Source organism: Vombatus ursinus, unplaced genomic scaffold, assembly GCF_900497805.2.
Source record: "Vombatus ursinus unplaced genomic scaffold, bare-nosed wombat genome assembly UNPS02014772.1, whole genome shotgun sequence".
In the NCBI taxonomy this organism is placed as follows: domain Eukaryota; kingdom Metazoa; phylum Chordata; class Mammalia; order Diprotodontia; family Vombatidae; genus Vombatus; species Vombatus ursinus.
Window position 1 is genome coordinate 14,613,491 of NW_020954550.1, and position 20,424 is coordinate 14,633,914.

The 20,424-nt window shown below is 36.3% G+C and overlaps 1 protein-coding gene across 1 annotated transcript in view; it reads right to left on the reverse strand.

Moving 5' to 3' along the window:
* ZSWIM6 (zinc finger SWIM-type containing 6) overlaps window positions 1-20,424 on the reverse strand; it is a 209,084-nt gene that overhangs the window by 67,661 nt on the left and 120,999 nt on the right. The window contains exon 3 of the mRNA XM_027863642.1: window positions 2,996-3,352. Within this exon, the coding sequence (XP_027719443.1) occupies window positions 2,996-3,352 (357 nt within the window). The remainder of the gene's footprint in view (window positions 1-2,995; window positions 3,353-20,424) is intronic.

The window sequence follows — 20,424 nt, forward strand, 5'->3', positions numbered from 1 at the left end:
AGCCCAAAATTGAAGGAAGAGGTAATTAGGAGGCCAAGGTGAGGAGACAGCATTCCAGATATAAGTGACAAACAGTGTAAAGGCACAGTGATGGGATATCTAACAACGCGAAAAGGATGAAAGTTTAATACATAAAAGTGTACCCAATTCTTCCCCAAAACATATTTGATTTCTGCCTGTTCCCATAAGAAAATACATCCAGAAAAGAGTACAATAAAGAATTGCTCTGAAATCTGATAATGATTAAGTTTTATGTACTAAAGATCTAGCTGGAGGAAACAATTTAATAGTTATTTCATTTTTATTAGAAACCAGGCATCTTTAAAGAAAAAATACTCCTTTCTCCAGTCACACAAACAAAACAGGTTAATAACTGTCCTAAGAAGAGTCAACCTTAACTAACTCTTATATGGAAAACTTTTTGGGGGGACTTATAAATTTAAGAGCAAAAATGGTTAAAGTTAGCAATATCCATACAGGATGTATAGAGAAAAAAACAAGAACTCATGACTTACTCTCATTAATAAATTTTCAATAATGTCTGATGTACAAAGCATTTTTATATAGCATGTATGTTTGGAGAGCCAGTCTAGGTTCTTGTTATCTCCCTTCCTACTAAGCTATTAACAACATAGAGCCTTCAGGCAACAAATTTCCTATTGCAACACTTAAAGTTAATCTTGTTTCCCACATTCCCTTTTCCTACCATCTTGCAATTCCGAAAACAGAAAGAACTAAGAAAACTACTCCAGCCTATATTTTTCAGGCTACTAATTAATTTGGCCACATACTTTCAAAAGACAGAACTGACTGGATAAACTGTTTAATGGTCACTGTTCTAACCCAACTGTTCTCATGTAAAAGTGACTTGGGGTAAGAGGTAAATTTCTACATCTAATTGTCCACGCCATTACTTTGAATATTTCCCCTTCTTTCCACCCCCACCATTAATTTTAGAAATTACAAGAAAGGCAGTAATATTTATCAGATAAATTTCAAATATTAATTTACCTTGCTGTTTTAGCCCTACTCTTCATCATGGAAAATAAATTAAGCCATTTAAAAAAAAAAAAGAGAGACTTTAAGAGCTTACAACATAGACTTTTTTAGAAAAATCTAGAAAAAGCACAGACATTATGGATGTGGTTCTTCTAAACACAACATTCAGATATCTTAGTATTCCTCTACAGCATTAGTATTCTTTTATATTCAACTTACACATTTTAGATTTTTCAATTGACTATATCCTTTTATTACTGTCATCATTATATTATGCACACTCAGATATAACACTACTGCATTAGATTATTTGGATATAAAGATGAATGCATAAAAGACAACAAATGAACTATTCTGTTTTTTCCTGCCACCACCACCACCATTAAAAAAAATGTAATTGGCAGGTAACAAAACAGATGCAGAATCTTGAATCTGGAAGTGACCTTAGAGAATATCGAATCCAACTCATTTTACAGGTTGAGAAACTAAGGCCCAGAAGGGGATCACATAGCTATTTAGTAGGAAAGAGAGATAAAATTGAGCACTGAAAACTTTACTTCTGGAGGCAAACTCTTAGCTAGCCTGAAGTTTCAAAGGGGAATGATATTTGAGCTACATAACGAGGGATGTCCCAGAATTGTTCTCAAAAATGCACTAAATTGCTTTTGCCATCTCTTTTTGAGGTACCTGCATAGCAATACTATTTGTCATCGCTATTCTTGAATGCTGGCAAAACAAACGACAAACAAGAATCATAAACACATTTTAACATGTTAGGTATTAATCTCACTAGGTCCCTATTTTGCTTTATTACTTTATTTTAATAACCACTTTATAAAAGTAGACATTATCTGATGACAAGTAAGAGAGGGTACGAGCCTAAATAGGGTTAGTCAGGTTCTGCTTTGATAATGCACTTCAAAAGCATCACAGACTACTTAGATTTAGAACATGTCACTGTCTTCTGAAGATTAAATGTCTGTTGAAATGCAATCACGTCTGTGATTTTAAAGAAAAAAAATTGTGTATCTTACTGAAAAGTATACATGTGTATACATGTGTTTGTATAGTCCTATATAATTGCACTGCTGATATAAGTGTACTTCACTACCTCAATTTACTCTAAAAGTGTTTCTGAAAATCACACAGCAATTTCTTGTGAAGAAAATATTTCACATCCACAAGTAAAACTTGTTAGGAATTTTTCTGGAAGGTAAAATTATCTGCTATAGTTTTTATATCAATTCTTTTTTTTCTTTACTTTTCTTTTTTTTTTAGTGAGGCAATTGGGGTTAAGTAACTTGCCCAGGGTCACACAGTTAGTAAGTGTTAAGGGTCTCAGACTGAATTTGAACTCAGGTCCTCCTGACTCCAAGGCCAGAGCTCTACTTACTGCGCCATCTAGCGGCCCCTCATATCAATTCTTTGAGTGAGGCATAACTACATAGTCTACATTTTAAAGAGTGATCCTTATACCTAATGACAATAATCATATTTATATTATACTTTGATACTTTGAGGTTTACAAAGAGCTTTCCTCACAACAATTTCTGAAGACAGGTACCAGTTGTCATTATTCTCCCCCAATCCACTAAAAATTCTTCTAAAGCATTGCTCTTACTTGGGGAAAGGAATCAGATCATAATGTCAGGCTGTACAAAATCCACGGATTCTAGTAACAGTTCATAACATGGAAGAATTAAATAATCTACCAAGTTGTTTAACAGAACAAAGGTGATAAGGACATTTGGAGGGGAAAAAAGATCTCTAAGATCACATATTCAAGAATATATAGGAAGAATATCTGGTGGAGTGCTTCATTGTGCCACAACCACAATATGGTTGAAAATATTAACAAACAGATCTATAACTCCAATTGTCTAGGAATAACATCTAACTTAATTCATGTTTCTAGTGAGTTATAAGGCAAATAAAAAAAAGATTATTAAATGACAAAGGAAAAAAAAAACCATTATGGAACAAAAGCCCTACTTACCATGGACCTGGTTGATTTCTGAATTCTGGGAAAGAATTTCATCTGCTAATTTTTGAGCAGTTGGCAAAACCTCTGTGTGGTGCACTGTGATCAAATACTGTACAAATTTTTGTAGTTGGTCTCTGTTCATTTGAAAGAGAGTCTCTGAAATGGGAAGATGCAGTTTGACCTGATCTGGCTTGCGGATGCGATATAAAGAAAGTGCCACAACGTGAGCACAGTAAAATATGTCCTTGTTTCCACAGCTACAGGTCACTGAGGTAATCTTGCAACGATCAAAGCTGATAGCTACGTTGCAAACAGTTTCTGGCTCCGATTGCATTGCAGGTTCTGTCACTGTGCCACTCAAGTGGAAACCTATATAAAAGAAAAGGGAGAAAATTTAGCTTATACAAGAAAATGCAGTATTTTTTTGTGGTGTCATAATTCTAAGAAATCATTGTACAACCAAACATTACTTTTGTAATTCTGATGTATTTTACTTCCTAAAATGAAAGTTTTCAATTATAATAAAGTAAGCTAATAAAATTAAATATTAACCCTGCCATATTAATCTTATCACATATAAATCTATATAAGTTTTATAATCAGCAATGTAAAAATACCCTAAGACTGCAATAACTATAAAAAGTAAAACAGGATTACATCAACATCATTTACTGTAACTTGTCCTCTTGGCTATGCATAATACAAGTTATCAATGATGATCTAAATGCCAAATCTGATCTTTTTTTCAATCCTCATTTCTGACCTCTCCGTAGCCTTTGTCACAGTTATTGCCTTCTTCTCCTTGAAACTCTCCTCTCTCTGAGTTTATGGGACACTACTCTCTCCTGGTTCTCCCAACTATCTGACCATTCCTTCTCAGCTTCCTTTGCCAGATTTTCATCTAGGTGATGTCCACTAACCATGAGTATCTCACAGGGTTCCTCTGTCCTGGGCTCTCTTCTCCTTCCATACTGTTTCACTTGGTGATCTCATTAGCTCCCATGAATTTAATTACCATGTCTGTGCTGATGATTCTCAAATCTTAACTATCCTGCCCTAACCTCTCTGCTGACCTCTAAACTTGCATCTCCAACTGCCTTTTAGATATCTTGAAATAGATGTCCAGTGGACATCTTAAACTCAATCTTTTGCCCTAACCCTTCCCCTCTCCCCTATCCTACTTTCCTTATTACTGTAGAGTACACTACCATCTCCCCAGCCCCCAGACTCACAACCTGGGTGTTATCCTCAACTCCTAACCATCTTTCACCCCAACCCCATTCAATCTCTTGCCAAGGCCTTTCAATTTCAATCTTTGCAACAGCTCTCAAATATGCCCCACTTTCTCCTGATATTGCCACCACCCTAATGGAAGACCTCATCACCTCATGCCTAGACTACAATAGCCGGCTGATTGGTCAGCCCAACACAAGTCTCTCCCCACTCCAGTCTATCCTCTATTCAACCCCAAAGTGATTTTTTTTTAAGTGCAATTCTGACCATGTCTTCCCCTAGCAGTTTCTTATTGCCTGCAGGCTCAAATACAAAATCCTCTTTTTGGTATTCAAAGCCCTATATAACCTAGGCCCCCACCTTTCCAGTGTTCTTACACCTTTCTCCTTCCCCCCACATACTCTTAGATCTTGTGACACTGGCCTCCTTGCAGTTCCTGGTTGTTTCCTATCCCCTCCTTATCTCTGCTTCCTGGCTTCCTTCACGTCTCAACTAAAATCCCACCTTGTGCAGGAAGCCTTTCCAAATACTTCTTAATTCTAGTGCCTTCCCTGTTACGTAATTATTTCCTATTTATCAGGTTTATAGCTTGTTTGTATGTATTGATGAGCTTGTTGTCTCCCCAATCAGATTGTGAGTTCTTCAAGGGCAAGGACTGTCTTTTATCATTCTTTGTAATCCAAGTGCTTAGCATAGTACCTGGCACAAAAAAGGTACCTAATTAATGCTTATTGACTGACATCTGATAAATGACAAAATAGAATTAGAAGAAAAAAGCAACACATAGCCTCTCTTTTTCTTTTAGTTGTAAGTATATTATATTATATATGCCTATTAAATGTTTAGCCCTGGAACAATATTCGCCAGCTGAACTGCAGGAGCTGCAGTCCTACACTCTTCTACAAATTAAAAGACAAACAAATTCAACATATTCCTATCTAGTAACTTGCTCATTTCTTCCCCCCTCAACTCCTCCTCACATTCACTGAAACACCTTAGGGGTGCAAACCTTTTCAAATTCATGTAATCAGAATTACATAGAAGTAGAATCATAGCAATGGAAGGGAACTTAGATGTTATCTAGTCTAACCATTTATCTATATGAGAATTGCTCTATAATGTCCCCTCAGCTGGTCATCCAGCCTCTGCCTAAACACTTCCAGTAATAATTGAACACAACTATTTGATGAGCAATCCATTCCACTGTTAGCTTTAATTGTTAGATTATTCTGCCCCATATTAGGCTGAAATTTGCATTCTATAACTTCAATCTATTGATTCTAGTTCTGTTCTCTGTAGCAACAGTTTAAATCTATTCCATCTTTCACCTGATACTTCCCTAAATACAATTAATTCTCTAGACACAATGAATAAAGATAATGATCATGTCTACCTTAGGAGTATAGTCTTCATTCAAGTTTTTTCCAAGCCAGAATTGAGAGAAAACTTCAACCTATCTTTGGATCAGCCTCTGCAGTTATCACCCCAATCAGGTTCTCATTAACTCATACCTGGACTATTCCAATGGCCTCCTGGGGTCTCTCTCCTCAGTCCAGTCCGTCTTCCCCTCTGCTGTCAAACTGATCTTCAGAAAGTGTAGAGAGAACCAAGTCATCCTTTCCCTCATTCAACCAACTCCAATGGATCCCTATTAACCTTCCGAATTAAATACAAAATCCTATCTAGCTTTTAAAGCCCTTCAAAGCCTGCTCCTTTCCAGTCTTTCTAGTGTTCTTAGACTTTATTCCCTTCCACATACTCTGTGATTAAATGACTCTAGCCACCTTGCAATTCCTGCCAGGATACTCTCTCTCCCATCGGGGCATTTGTACTGGCTATTCTCCCACGCTGGGAATTCTCTTTCTCCCCATGTCAACCTTCTGGCTTTGCTACCTTCCTTCAAATCTCAGCTAAATCCCTAGCTTCTGCAAAAAGCCTTTCCTGGTCCTTCTTAACTTCAGGGCCTTTCTCCTAAAACTGTCTCCAGTTTTTCCTGTATTTATTTTGTTTGTACATAGATGTTTGCATGTTGTCGCCCTCATTAGACTCTGAACTTCGTGAGAGCAAAGACTATTTTTGCCTTGTTTTTTTTCCTATCCTTATCATTTAACACAGGGCCTGGCACATAGGAGACACTTAATAAATGTTTGTTTACTGACCAACAGATATGAGATACATCCAGAATCATGCAATGAAAAGAATTCAGTAACTGCCTTCTTCAAAACTTCATGCTATTCCTTCTATAGAATTCTCTAGGGTGAAATCCTAAGGGAGCAAGAAGACAACTGAATTGGCTAATTAAATTTCTTAGCTCTAATTTCTATTATTAAGATAAACTATTTTACTAATCATTAATGAAGTGGTTTAAAAACACTTAAAGACAAAGGACTGGTCTTGGGTACCTTAAAAGTCTTGATACAATTTTAAGCTAAAATTTAGCTACAAGGTGATAAATGTTTTGGCCATAGTAACTCTATAAAGCACCTACTAAGTTATAAAGGAGTCGGGATATATTTTGGTGGTAAGAATACTCAAAATGATAAAATTACTAAACTATGAAATATTCAAGTATGGGTATTTCAATTCATTTAATGAAATCACAACTAAAAGTAATGAAATGAGAAAATATCTTTGTCTAGATGAGATATCTCATTTACCAGGTCTGTATCATTAGATACTTCAATACTACAGGGATCTGTGATTTCATTCCTCCATGAATGTATATTCCAACCCAACTAAAATTCAGTTTTGCCATAAACTCAAAAAAGTTCTGTCAACCTGTTGATTTATCTGTCCAAACTTAGCTAGGCTGATCTGGCAATAAGAAACATAGTCTGTCCCTAGACCCTTAAGTCTCTCAGTAGGCTGCTTAAAATTGTTTATGTACGTAGAATTCTAATTCACTGTTTTAGGTATAAGCCAGGGGTCCTTCATTGGCTATACTACTAAAATGTCTAGTCAAAATAGAAGTGAACTAGATTCAGAAGATCACATGACTGAATGCAGCCCCAAATCCATAAATATCCACAATTTTTTCAAATATTTTTCCAGAATAGGCACCAAAACTATATACTTAAACACTTTCAAAATTATTTTAACTGCTATGTTTTAGAGACCTCTCTGGCCCAGCTCCAAATTCCTGGCACATAGCCAGTAGGGAAAAGAAACAAACAAGATAAATAATGCTTAACTCTATAAAGGAGCAACAAACTTAAAGATTTAAATTATTTGTCCCATTACTTTAAATTCAAGTTTATACAACTCCATATTTTTCTAACATGAGCAAATCCATTATTTACATAGTCTGACATGCATCTTTCACAAAACGGTGGCCACCCAGAACAGGTGATCTAACCAAACTCCACTTCTAACTCCTAGCTTTTCCAACAAGATTTAAAGTTAATCTTACATGAGTCTTTTTATCCTTGATGACCTACATCTTGGATGTTCTTTCCCCACAAAGCATGTAAAAGTAAGAAGTGAAATTACAAGAGGCTCTTTTAAATTCCTTGCCTATTTCTCATTTTTACTAGTCAGTCAATAAGCACTTATTGACCCTTACTACATGTCATATACTGTGCTAAATTCTGGGCTAAACAAAGAAAGGCAAAAACATAGTCCCTGCCTTTAAGGAGTAACTATGTACATGAGAAAGCTAGAAAAGACAGTAGAGTTTTAAAAAGGAAGCAGTATAGACCTGCTCTCTCCTACAACTACACTAATAAAAACTGAGGAAGAGCACCAGAATAAGCAGTGATTGGAAAATCAAAGGAAACAACACAGTGAGTCATATCTTCCAGCCCAAGAACATGGATTCAACACATAACGAGCCCAGGGTGGGCCTACAACTTGGTCATTCTAAACCCAGAGCAGGCCTAAGGATTCAGCCCACAGACAGAGCTGCTATCTACAATTTAGTAACAAAAGCAGGGATTGTAGACTGTGGAACAGATGGGGGTTTGTTTGGTTTGTTACTCTGAACCTGCAGAACTCCCTATAGCTAGCAGACAGAAGCTGGGTCCAACAACTGTCTACTGGAACCCCAAACGGGGTAAGCCCGCAATTGTGTTGCTGGATGAAGAGCCTGCAAAACTCAGACTAGGAGGGCAGCAATCAGACTACAGCCTAGAAGACTGTGCCATTTAGGACCCCACTAAGATTGCAGCTCCCCAGCCCGAAGCACTCAAGATTCCTGAGAAATACAGCACATGATAACTGGTAAAAACAGTGGCAGGACCTCAGATGATACACATCAGGGCCACACAAGGCTGCAACATCCGAAATGTGCAAAGTATGGTCATAATGCAAAGACCCAATTCAGTAAGTACGGTGGGACAAATGAGTAGAAAAAAAAAGGGGGAAGGCTATATGGAGCTTGGAACAACCAAGATAAAAGCCCAGAAGAAGAGATTAACTTAAAAACAACTACAAGAAAAGAAAAGCATGGTTACAAGGTCAATTAGAATTCCTCCAAGAAATGAAGCAAGGATATTTCTTTTAAGTGAAAATACAAAGGAAATGAGAACTCCAGAAGAAAGAATTGGAAAAGAACTAAGAGTACTGGAAGAATAACTCAGAAGGAAACATAATAACCTACTTATATATACAAAAATAACTGGCAAAAACAGAAAGCAGGAAGAAATAAGTCAAAAGACTGGTTATAGGCAATACAAGGAAACTAGGTGGGACTGTGGAAGGAGCGCTGGACTTGGAGACAGGAAAATATGAGCTCAAACCCAGCTTCAAACACTTACTATAGCTACATGTCCCTGGATGAGTCATTTAAGCTTTGTCTGCCTCAGTTTCCTTATGTGTATAATAGAGATAATAACAGAAGTTTTGAGTATAAAATCAGATAAGATTTGTAAAGCTCCTTGCAAATCTTAGTGTAATATAAATGCTATTACAAGGCCCTCACAGAATTAATACTATTATAACATCTTCACTCATTTTCTCCATAGTATTTAGATACTCAAATAATAACACATTCAGTAATTTTGATAGTATATCTCTAATTGATTAAAGTATCATAGTGGTTCCTGATTGATGAGTTCACGATCTGATCCAAAAACACTTGAAATAGTGGAACTTTTTTTCTCCCTCGGCAATTGTCCGCGCATAGTAACAAATTAACATTTTATAAATCACAAATAAGTAAACTCTTGGGTCTCTGGCCCATTATAGTTATGCTCTCACTAGACAACACTGACAAAAGAACAAATATACAAACTATTCTAGCTTACAAGTTTTACAAAGAAGCAGGACCACAACGATTAAGCTTGAAAATGTATGTTCAATATCTGTCCTAAATATCAATTAATATTCAGTTTAACCAAATAAAGACACCAAAATCTGTTATACATGTACGAAGTTCAAGGCATTGTGCTAGATGCCAACAACAACTTGGCTGAAACTGTATATAGGAATGTTTTTACACAGCAGATGGAAGAGGAGGGTGATCTTGATCTTGTAAATATTAACCCTCTTTCTAGCACAAAAAAATACCATATCTATTTAACATATAATAAATGTCAATACGTGTGACACACACTGTAGGCATAGATCTAAAGAAGTAATAGCTTTGGCCATCAAGGAGTTTATAGCCTAATAAGAAACTATGACATGTACAGAAGTAACCACATGCCAAAGTTGAAGATGAAACTTCACATATTAGGATAGATGACTGGAGTTGAATTGTAGAGATCCCTGAAAATCAGGTGAGTATGGTCTTTAAGTTCTAACTAAGAACACACGACTGCAAGAATACATAATTCAGTTTATGCAAAATGCTTTACTGTATATTCTATAAAGGAGTGGGGCAATGAAGTTGGGTACTAGGTGCTACACAAATAAAATAAAATTTTACAATGATATTATATCAGAGAATGATTAGTTCCTTTTACCAGTTTTAATATAGCTCTTTTAAAAGCAAATTCCACATAAAACAATCTATATAATAACAATTTAAGTTGATTATCTTCACAAAATGATTATTTTCTCTAAAGAGATTCACAAGTTTTTTTAAACACTGAGCATTCTTCACATTTGAAATTATTTAATTTGTAAAACTCGACTTACATACTTTTTCTAGCTTTCTTGCTCAAAACAAGCTACGTCCTCTAAGATACATCTAAGACAATTTACTCATTAGCTGGCCTCTTGCTTCAACATTTCAGGATCTGACATTTCCTTCATGTGAATATACTCTCCAGTTTCCAGGTTCGAGTTCTTCCATGTCTTAGTAGATAGTTTTAAGGGTTGTAATGGCCAAACAAACAAACAAAACTATCTGGTAGTCAACCCTATCAGAATAAAACTCTTCAAACTCAGCCTGATCCGCATTCTAATGCACACAAGTCTAACCTGCTCTGCTAGCACAGCCTTGAAGGACCTGAGATCACTCTCCAAGCCCTGATAAAGTCCCAGAGTAGTTACAGGCTTTGTATTCAGCATTAAAAGCTTGCAAAGTGATTTAAATCTATGGGGGACTTTAGAAAGGGGTGGTGAGGGTTGAACCTGTGATTTCATTCATATAGGGAACTCCCACTGAGGAAACTCTTTCTACCAATTCATATCAGCATCTGTCCTGCAATTAAGTTAAGAGTTGCCCGTGTCACTGAGGGGTTAAGTGATTTGGCCAGGGTCACACAACTGGCATGTTTCAAAGGCAGGTGGAACATGAACCCAAAGCATTCGGATCCTGATGCTGGCTCTCTACTATTCCATACTTCCTCTCTAACAAATATACTTCAAACTGAAAATTCACTGTATTAGTCAAGTTTTTCTTTAAGACTCCTGACTCACCTAAACCAACACCCTAACCATTATCCCATCCCAGCTCTTAAAATCTATTAGTGTAACAAAAATGACAGTACAGTGATATTATGCTTGCCATTTCTACTTAGGTTAAGCTTAAACAACTTCTTTTAAATACCTGACACTATTTGATGAGGTTTCTAGTGACTTTAGGAATACCACCATAATAAATTTTTATTTATGTTTATAATAAATGGACTTAAAGTATATGGACTACCATTATCAATTTCCATTTTTGTTACTGCCAAATCCCCGTCCCCAACCCTAAATCAAGGGCAAAATGTTTCTTGTACTAGAATGGTATTGCTCAAGTGGATTTGTGATCAAATCAGTCTGGATGTTCCCTTCAACGATACAGAATACATCCAGGTTTGCCTAGCCTGAAAGGCCCATACAATGCCCACATTCAATTATGTTCACAAAGAGTGTCCACATATTAACAGCATAACATTTGGAATTTTCTTAATGAAATGGCTGAATTAACACTCCATTTACTCTACAACCAGGTCTTTTGGAAGTACATGGGCAGTTCATCTAAAGGCATTTAAAAAGCAACTTCTGCAATTATGTAAAGGAAAAGGTGAATGATGATTTGTCATACATTTAAAACTGGTGGAGGAGAAGCGATCCATTTCATAGCCCTGTAACAGAAAAGGTAGAAAAGGCAACTAATTTTTTGATAGCCATGAACAAGACAAAGATTTTGGGGTTATTAATATTCTAATGAATTCATACCACATACTTTCAAATTTGTGAAATAAATTTACTTTTCTCATTTCTCTATTTCAAGTACTACAATCTTAAAAATTGATTTGGTTTAAGCCTAAAAACAGAGATAAGAATTGTGCTCCAAAGTGACTGCTGGATGCTCTTAATAAAATTGGTTAAGTATTGTGCTCTCCTGTCCTTTGAAGCTCTTTCTTCTGAACTATGGACTGATCTTCTTTGCCCCTACCTTTCTCTTCCCTAACAATATACTTTTTCCCCCCCAAACAGTAGAGTTTCAACTATTTGAACACATCAAAGCTCTCAAAATTAACTGAAAGTTTATGGTAGAAGTAAATAGACTCAGTGTCTTGCTGTGGAAGAAAGAGCTGTTGTGAATCTTCATTTACAGCAATTTAGGGCCAGACAGTTAGAATAAAGTCTGTACTACTTGAAGATCAAAGAACACTCACTCACACTTTGATTCTAAGATACTGACATTTTCACTGACTGTTAGTATCTAGATGAGTAGGTAGCATCCTTTCCTACAAATTTTCCATGTCTTCACTTAGAAACAGAAGAAGCATTTCAGGGTTGCCTTTTCAGTAATTCTTCCCAGTTTAAAAAAGATGTATTAATACAGAAATGTCAGCTTAAGAAACCATTCATCAAAACCTAAAATAATTAGCAAAGAGAATTTAAAGAACAGCAAAAACCTTTTCCCATATGGAACATTTGGGGAATCAACTCTTCTGGGTAATTAAGTTTTCAAGACAGCTAAGGTCCCTTCTATTCCATGATTTTATCCACAAATATTCAGAAGCTGGATTCTGCTCCAGCTGAACTCACTTACCTACCATCCCTGAAAAAGAATAACTAACTGTGGAAGTAGATGATGGCTCTCATGGTTCGGGGTTGATACAGCAGACACCATACATACAGTGAGACCTTCCTACCCTGGTGTTTCAGTGTTACATATACTAACTGCTTCAAGTGACCTTTGGACTAGGGATTAGAAAGAAGAAGAAAATGAGCAAGATGAGAAAGAGAAAGATACTGCTGATTAACTGTTCAGGAAAATGACTAAACAAATTTACTTGTGTTCCAAATTGCATCTTTAAAAAAAGTCCTACTTTTTCAAAACTACTTTAGTATTCAAAACACTATGCTTACTAACAATAAAAACTTTATTTCTTTCTAAAGACTTAAAGTGCCTAGCTGATTAACTTAGGTGGACATTAACTGCCTTTCATTCTAGATGAGAAAACAAAGACTGAATGACCTTAATGACACTGTATAAAAGTTGTGGTCAGAATTAAAACAAAGATCATGGCAAAGTCCTGTCTTCTAATCATAATTTTGCTTCTCTCCCCACTTCATTTTTAAAATGTATTTATTTGTAAATGATGAAGCATCTTAAGTTTTTAAACTTTAGAATCTAAAGCCCAAGCTTCTTAAAATGAGGACTTAGGAACAAGATACTCAATATCCCACAGCTCTGACTGCAGCCCATTCAAAGAGGCATCTGATAAGCCAGTTGTATAAGCTGGAAAAAGCTGACAATTATAGCAATTATCACTATATGAGGTCATTGATTTAAACATATAGGGAAGTTAAAAGAATCAGCAGAGAAAGCATAATACAGAAGAAAAACAAACTTGCTTGGGATTGAAGAGAAAATCATTATAACTCCGGTTCTGTCACCAACTTCACGACCTTGGAAAAGTTAGTTAATTTCACTATGCCTCCATTTCCTCACTTGCAAAATGAGTATGTTTAGAAAGATGATCTCTAAGATTTCTCAAGATCTAAAATTCAATCATTCTAACTGGATAGGTAAAAGCACCTACAAGACATTTACTGCCAGCATGTTGAGAATTCTTTATCAATCAATATATAAATCGGTAGAAGGAGCTATCCCTGTTAACTTCATCTCACTCTTAAAGTGCATCGTGAAAACACAGATTTTTGCCCAGAGATTGGGGAAGATAGGGAGGAACTTACTGGTTACAGTTCTTTTTTTGTATTTAGTGTATGTGTATTTTTTTAAATGTTTGTTGGTGTTATGTGATTAATTAAGCATATGTATGAGAACATAGGTCTATTTCACTGTAAACTTAAAATCAACAGTTAGTTTACATGTAGATCAATCTATCAGAGTTTTAAAGTTGTGCTGTTTAGACAGCCACATAGAAGGATATGTCATACACACTTATTTTTGTAGTTTAAGGTTTAACATAAAAATGTGCAAAACAGATACTTATTTTCTTTGGTCCCAGTCCAGCACCTAGACTGGTATTCTCTCTACAATGACTTCATGTTTCTTGGAGGACACATTCTAAGCAACTATCACATACTAAGATTTGTTGCACATGAAGGGCACTTGAAGCTCTTTAACAACGTATACCCAAAATTTTCTGAATCCATTCTGAACCCATGTGTTCTGTCTTCTTTTGGCTTCCATAATCAATACTGGGCATGGAATTGTCTTTGCATTGCATTATGTCTCTTGGTTTGCACCAGTTTTGATCTTAACACACCTATCTGGTTTTAGTTGAACTTTTCGGTTTTCTTTTTGATTGTTTTAGGCTTCATGGGGAGTCTGAGGCTATGTAGGCATGTTGCCAGTGAAAAGATAGAAGCCCCCTCTGCAGACAAGGTAGAGGAGATGGAAAAAAAGAAGAGGGAGGGAGGGAGGGGAAGAGAGAGAGAGAGAGAGAGAGAGAGAGAGAGAGAGAAGGGGCGGGAGGAGAGGATGCACAGATACACTTCTAGGGTGGCGCAGTGGATAGACTGCCAAGGCCTGGCGCAGTGGATAGACTGCCAAGGCCTGGAGTCAAGAAGATACATCTTCCTGAGTTTAAATCTGGCCTCAGACACTTACTAGCCATGTGACCCTGGGCAAGTCACTTAACCCCATTTACTCATCTATAAAATGGCAAACCACTCTAGTATCTTTGCTAAGAAAACCCTAAATGAGGTCACAAAGAGTCAAACACAACTGAAACAAATGAACAAAGGATAATAAAACAGTACACTAGGAAATTTAGTTTTTCACATTTGGAAATTTTTGAGATTGCGGAAAACAGCTATAACAGGCAACCAAATTTAAATTTAAGACCAAATTCATTCCTCTTTAAGTTGGTTCTCTGGCATATTCCTTCTTTCTCTAACTCAGCACAAGAAGGCTAAAACACATGACTATTTTGGAAAGAAAGGAATGTATCTCTTCTCTTTAAAATAAAAACAAATGTTGGAGAGGTTATTGGAAAGAAACGTCATTCAAAAAGACAGTTCTGAGAGAGGAGAGGAAGCTAGGTGGCACAGTGAGTGCTGGGCCTGCAGTCAGAAGTACTGAGCTCAAGGTCTTCCTCACAGATTTATTAGCTGTGTGATCCTGGGCAAGTCACTGCACCTGTCTGCCTCAGTTTCCTCATCTGTAAAATTAGGATAAAAACAGCACCTACCTCCCATGGCTGTTTTGAGGTCAGGTGAGATAATATTCATAAAACTTTTTTTTAACTTTCGAAGTGTTATATAAATAAATGTCTTATTTTCAGCAACCCCGGACTAAAGAGATTCAAGGAGGATATGAGAAGTGGTAGGTACAAAGAGAGGGAACAAAAGTTTGTGGCAACTAGATGATGGCAGCTAAATAGAATCAATTCACAACAGAATTATTATTCCTTTTATATAGTCTGTCATGCTCTGTCAAACCCTCTACTTCCATTCTTTGTTTCGCCATCATGGCTCCACCTTTATACACAGAATCTTTTCAAATTAAGTTCTTTTTGCCAAAAGGATAAGACAAATTTTTTTATTTCCCAGAAATCCTCCCCCCCATCCAGGCTATATTCTTCAGCAACTTGTACCTGCACTAATTTAGCATTTTGCTAAATAGATCAACAGATCAAATATCTTACTGTTCTACTTAATAAAGAGTCTACAAAACTACAAAAAGGTTGTAGTTTTAAAATCTTTCATGGAAAACTGTGGAAACCCACATCAGTCTACTTGTGAATTACCTTACTGGATCCCTTCCATGTCAGGATGAAGCATTAAAAGGATAGAGACAAATTAGAATAAATGTCCTTATTTCTAGCCTTTCACAAGGTAACTTCTCCTTATGTAGGCTAATCACATGAAGTTTTATTCCCTTTTATAACAATGTTCGTGATAACGTAAATCATTTGTGATTTAGAAAACTAGAAAGGAAAGTTTACTATGCCTTAGAGGAGGAATAAACAACATTATGTTAGGATCACAGGATTTAGAGATGGAAGGGGCATTAACGATCATCTATTTTAATCCCCTTGTTTCATAGCTTAGAAAATTGAAGCCTGCAAAGGGGATATAACTTGCCTAAGGCCACAGAGGTAGCAAGCAGTACACCTGTAAATTGAATCCACGTCCTGTGACATCAAAACTTGGGACTTTTCTGCCATACCATACTGTTCAAGATTAAACTGGGATCCATGTAACTAAACTGCCTTGAACCCTAATTCTAGATTTCCCAAAAAGTTGAGCATTGCGCCTTTAAATGCAAAAAATAACATTCATGAATATGTGTAACATATATATGCCTTTAAGCATCAAATGTTTTTTAAAATATTTTTAATTTTTAGAAAGAAAACTTTCTAAAGTGGATTGCATGTGTTCTTACCTCTAAAAGCAAAATACACTCAAAACAAAGAACTATTCCACTGAACGCATCTAATGAAGTCCTATTTTGATACCTTAGATTGGCATTAAGGTGACTCTGAGTTCTCAAAGACTATCTCAGCACAATTTAACCTCTGGCAGACTATATGAAGTTGGAAAATCTTAAAGCACGGGACCAGAGTCAGATTTATAGAGGGTTGTGACCATAACATTAGATACCAAGTGATGGTATCTTTTTGGGAGGGGGAGGGTCCACAACAACTCATTAAGCAGCATGTATGGAAACTGTTTTCGGGGCAGCTAGGTGGCACAGTGGATAGAGCACGGGCCCTGAAGTCAGGAGGACCCGAGTTCAAATCCATCCTCAGACCAAACACTTGACACATACTAGCTGGGTGACCTTGAGCAAGTCACTTAACCCCAATATTGCCTCACCAAAAAAAGAGAGAGGAAAATGTTTTCCAGTTGCAATCTTCAATTACTCTGAGATAATCATATTTATAGACTCAAGGATTTTTTTAAAGTACTATAGAACTACAGCAATGGAACCTTTAATGATGATACAAGTTTGTCAAAACTAAATATTTTGCTGTGGTATACTATAGTGAAGTCCGCAAGGGGGTTACTGTGGTGTGTGGGCACTTTGTTCCCTAAATGGCTCTATGATATTATGCTTTTAAAATTCTGGGATCTACTCTTTATAGCTTTTCTGTCTCTCCCCTTAATATAAGTTTATTGCTTCTCACTATTGTGAACTTCATGTTGTGAATATCCATTTTGGCTGTGCCAAGAACCATTTTATTTAACTTTTCTCGGTCTTAGCTACAGTCCAGTCAGCTATATTCTAGATATTTATAGGAGTTAGAGAAATCATCTCAATACATTAAAAATCATTTGGAGGACCAAAAAAAAAACCAAAACTGCTCAAAGTTCTCCAAAATGCATATCAACATGTCTAGAAATAAAAAAAAATTTCTATTCCATCTTCATGATACAATGTATAAGCATATGATCAAAATTTCAAGTATTTTAATTACCATTGCTCAAATTAGCAAGAAAGGAAATTGTATTTTCCCCTTTGGAATTACTATTTTGTTCTGTTATTATAATGGGTAATCATATTATGGTGAACTAGTAAGATAATATATAATCAATTTTAAAGTATTAGTCCTTTCCCAATCACCATATAAACTTTTCTCTCACACAAGAATGAAAGAATGAACGAATATTATGTAAAATTTTAAAAGTCAAAACTTATTGTTAAAATGCCTTCAAGCAAGAAGAGTAAAAATCATCTCATTCTCTGTTACTTGACTGTAGCAATATTAAAAATTAAGCTCTAAACCACAATGACACTTTGTTCCTCTGGTATGGACAAATATGGAGATTTTCTAAAAGTGAAAAGGAAAAAGGGGAAAAACCCAAAACTGAGTCAAATATCAAATTACATTTGGCTAGCAAGGAGATATCAGATCCCAAAATACTGTCCTGCTGGAAAATCAAAATATTTAAAACACAAACTACAGTCTCTCTTTTTTCACACATCTGAACGTAGCTGATTATAGAACTTATTTCAGAAATTGTGCTGTTCATTCAAATTTATTAAAAATACTATTTAAATATATAGGTGAAAACTCAATGATGCATCATGAAATTGGGGGTCTTCTGCTTAAAATGAAAAAAAAAAACTGTTCCTTGTTTCTATTGCTACTTTGAGACAAATCTTTTCTTTGAAAAAAAATACATAGTTCATTTATATTGAAATGAGCAAACCCTGAGAAACCCACAGAAAGCCCACCAGGTCAGTTTACTCTTTGTTCTCTATTAATACTTTTCCAGATCCAGCCTATCTGCTGCTAAGTGGCCTCTCTCATCCTTTAAACTTCATCAGATTTCTTTGTATCATCCTATGAGATCCTTGACATCACCTACTGACTCTAGATACCTTCCTTAGTTCAGTGCTCTGTTCACAGTCTTCCTTTTCCCATTAAACCTTGTCCTCATACTTGAGGGCTTCAATAATTATCGAGCTGTTAACCCCCTGTCAAACTCAATTCCCATGACTTTAATTCTATCTACAAGCATATCCAATCAATACAGTAATTGATAGATTACCAATGTCTCAGCAGTTTCGACCCTTCTTTTCTCTTGGATTTTTTCTCCTCTCCTTCAGTTTTTATGATACTGTCTCCCAGTTTTCCTCCTATCTGCCTGATTACTACTTCTCAGTTTCCTGTGCTGGTTCATTATCCATCTCCCACTTAATAATTATGAGTGTTTTATCTCCATATCCCACCTCTCTTCCTCCACCCACAACCCTGCTCCTTGCCCCTCCAAGCAAAGCTCTGGATTGGGCTTTCTTATCCCTCCACACTTTCATCCCATCCCACGACATTTAGCACAGATGACTCCCAAATCTACATGCTTACACTAAGTTATCTCCAGAACTCTGGTCCTGCATCACCAAACGCCTGTGGTACCCTTCCATTAGCAGTTCAAATTCTATGCTCTAAATCTAAACTTGACACTTCTCCAAACTCGGTTATTAGGAACACTCAACAAAAACCCTCCCAATCACCCCAATTCAAAACTTCAGTCATCCTTGATTCTCCATTGTCCTCCATCTCACCTCTAAATCCAATCAGCTGTGAAGTGTTGTCTGTTATGCCTCCAAAATATCTCTTGTAACCATTCTTTTCCTAACATTCACATGGTCATCACCCTGGCACAGGGACTTGGAGCAACTTTCACTTGGAATAGTTTAATAGCCTCTTGATGGACCTGTTTTAGGTTTCTCACCTCTTGAGTCCACACTCTACAAAGCCGCTAAGAAATCTTAAGGTACAACGTGCACCATGTTGCTTCTTTGCTAGGAAACCTTCAATGTTTTCCTATTATCTTTGGGATAAAATTCCTCAGCCTGGTATTTACAGTCCTACATCATTTTTCTCCTACCTACCTTTCTTTCAGCTTTATTTCGTATTACTCCCCACATCACATTCTGTGTTATTTTAGTCAAAATAGACTACTAGTTGTTCCCCAACTTCTTGTCTCCATATATTTCTGTATTTCTGTGAACCACCTACCCTGCCTGGAATGTATTCATCCTCCTTATTTCTGATTCTCAAAACTTTTATCTTTCTTCTAGATTCAGTTTGGATGTCTCCTCCTTCATGAGGCTCTCTTTGATCACCCTCACCAGTTGTCAATGCACTTTCCATCTTCAAACTACTTTTTATTTACTTACCAGCTATGTGGCACAATGAATAGAGCACTGAGTCCAGATTGAGGAAGACCTGAATTCAAATCCTGCCTCAAATACTTACTAGTTGTGTGCCCCTGCACAAGTCATTTAATCAATTTTTGCCTCAGTTTCCTCATCTGTAAAAAGGGGATAATAACAGCATTTGCTTCCCAAAGTTGTTGTGAGGATCAAATGAGATATTTGTCACACATTTAGCACAGTGCCTGGCACACAGCAGGCACCATATAAATGTTAGTTATCATTATCATCATCATCTTCATCATCCCTCTCCCCATCCCCACACTACAGCTAATATCATGTTAGTTCCTTACGGTAAACTCTGCTTCATTTTTTCTTTACATTTCAGTTACCTATGATAACAGAGCAGGAACCTAATAAATGTCTGTGGAATTGATATTAGATGCCACATCTAAATAAAATGAACATGTGAAATTCAATGTAAGAATAGTTTTTGCTACAACTTTCACGCCATAACCAAAACTGATTAAAAAAATAATAAAGTAGGTTTTGAGGAAAGCACTTGAGAATTGTTCTAGTATCACAAAGAAATAATAAGGATGGGGGAAGGAGGTTGGTACTTAAACAAATCTACAAGATTCTCAGGAGTCACTCAAGATTGACAAATCTCTATTACAATAAAACATACAAACTCATTTGTGCAACAAAGTATGGTACAAACTGCTAATAATGGCATACCTCAAAGAGCTTATTTTAAAGATGCAATATAAGTTACTCTTACTTTTAGAATATTTTTGCTCAA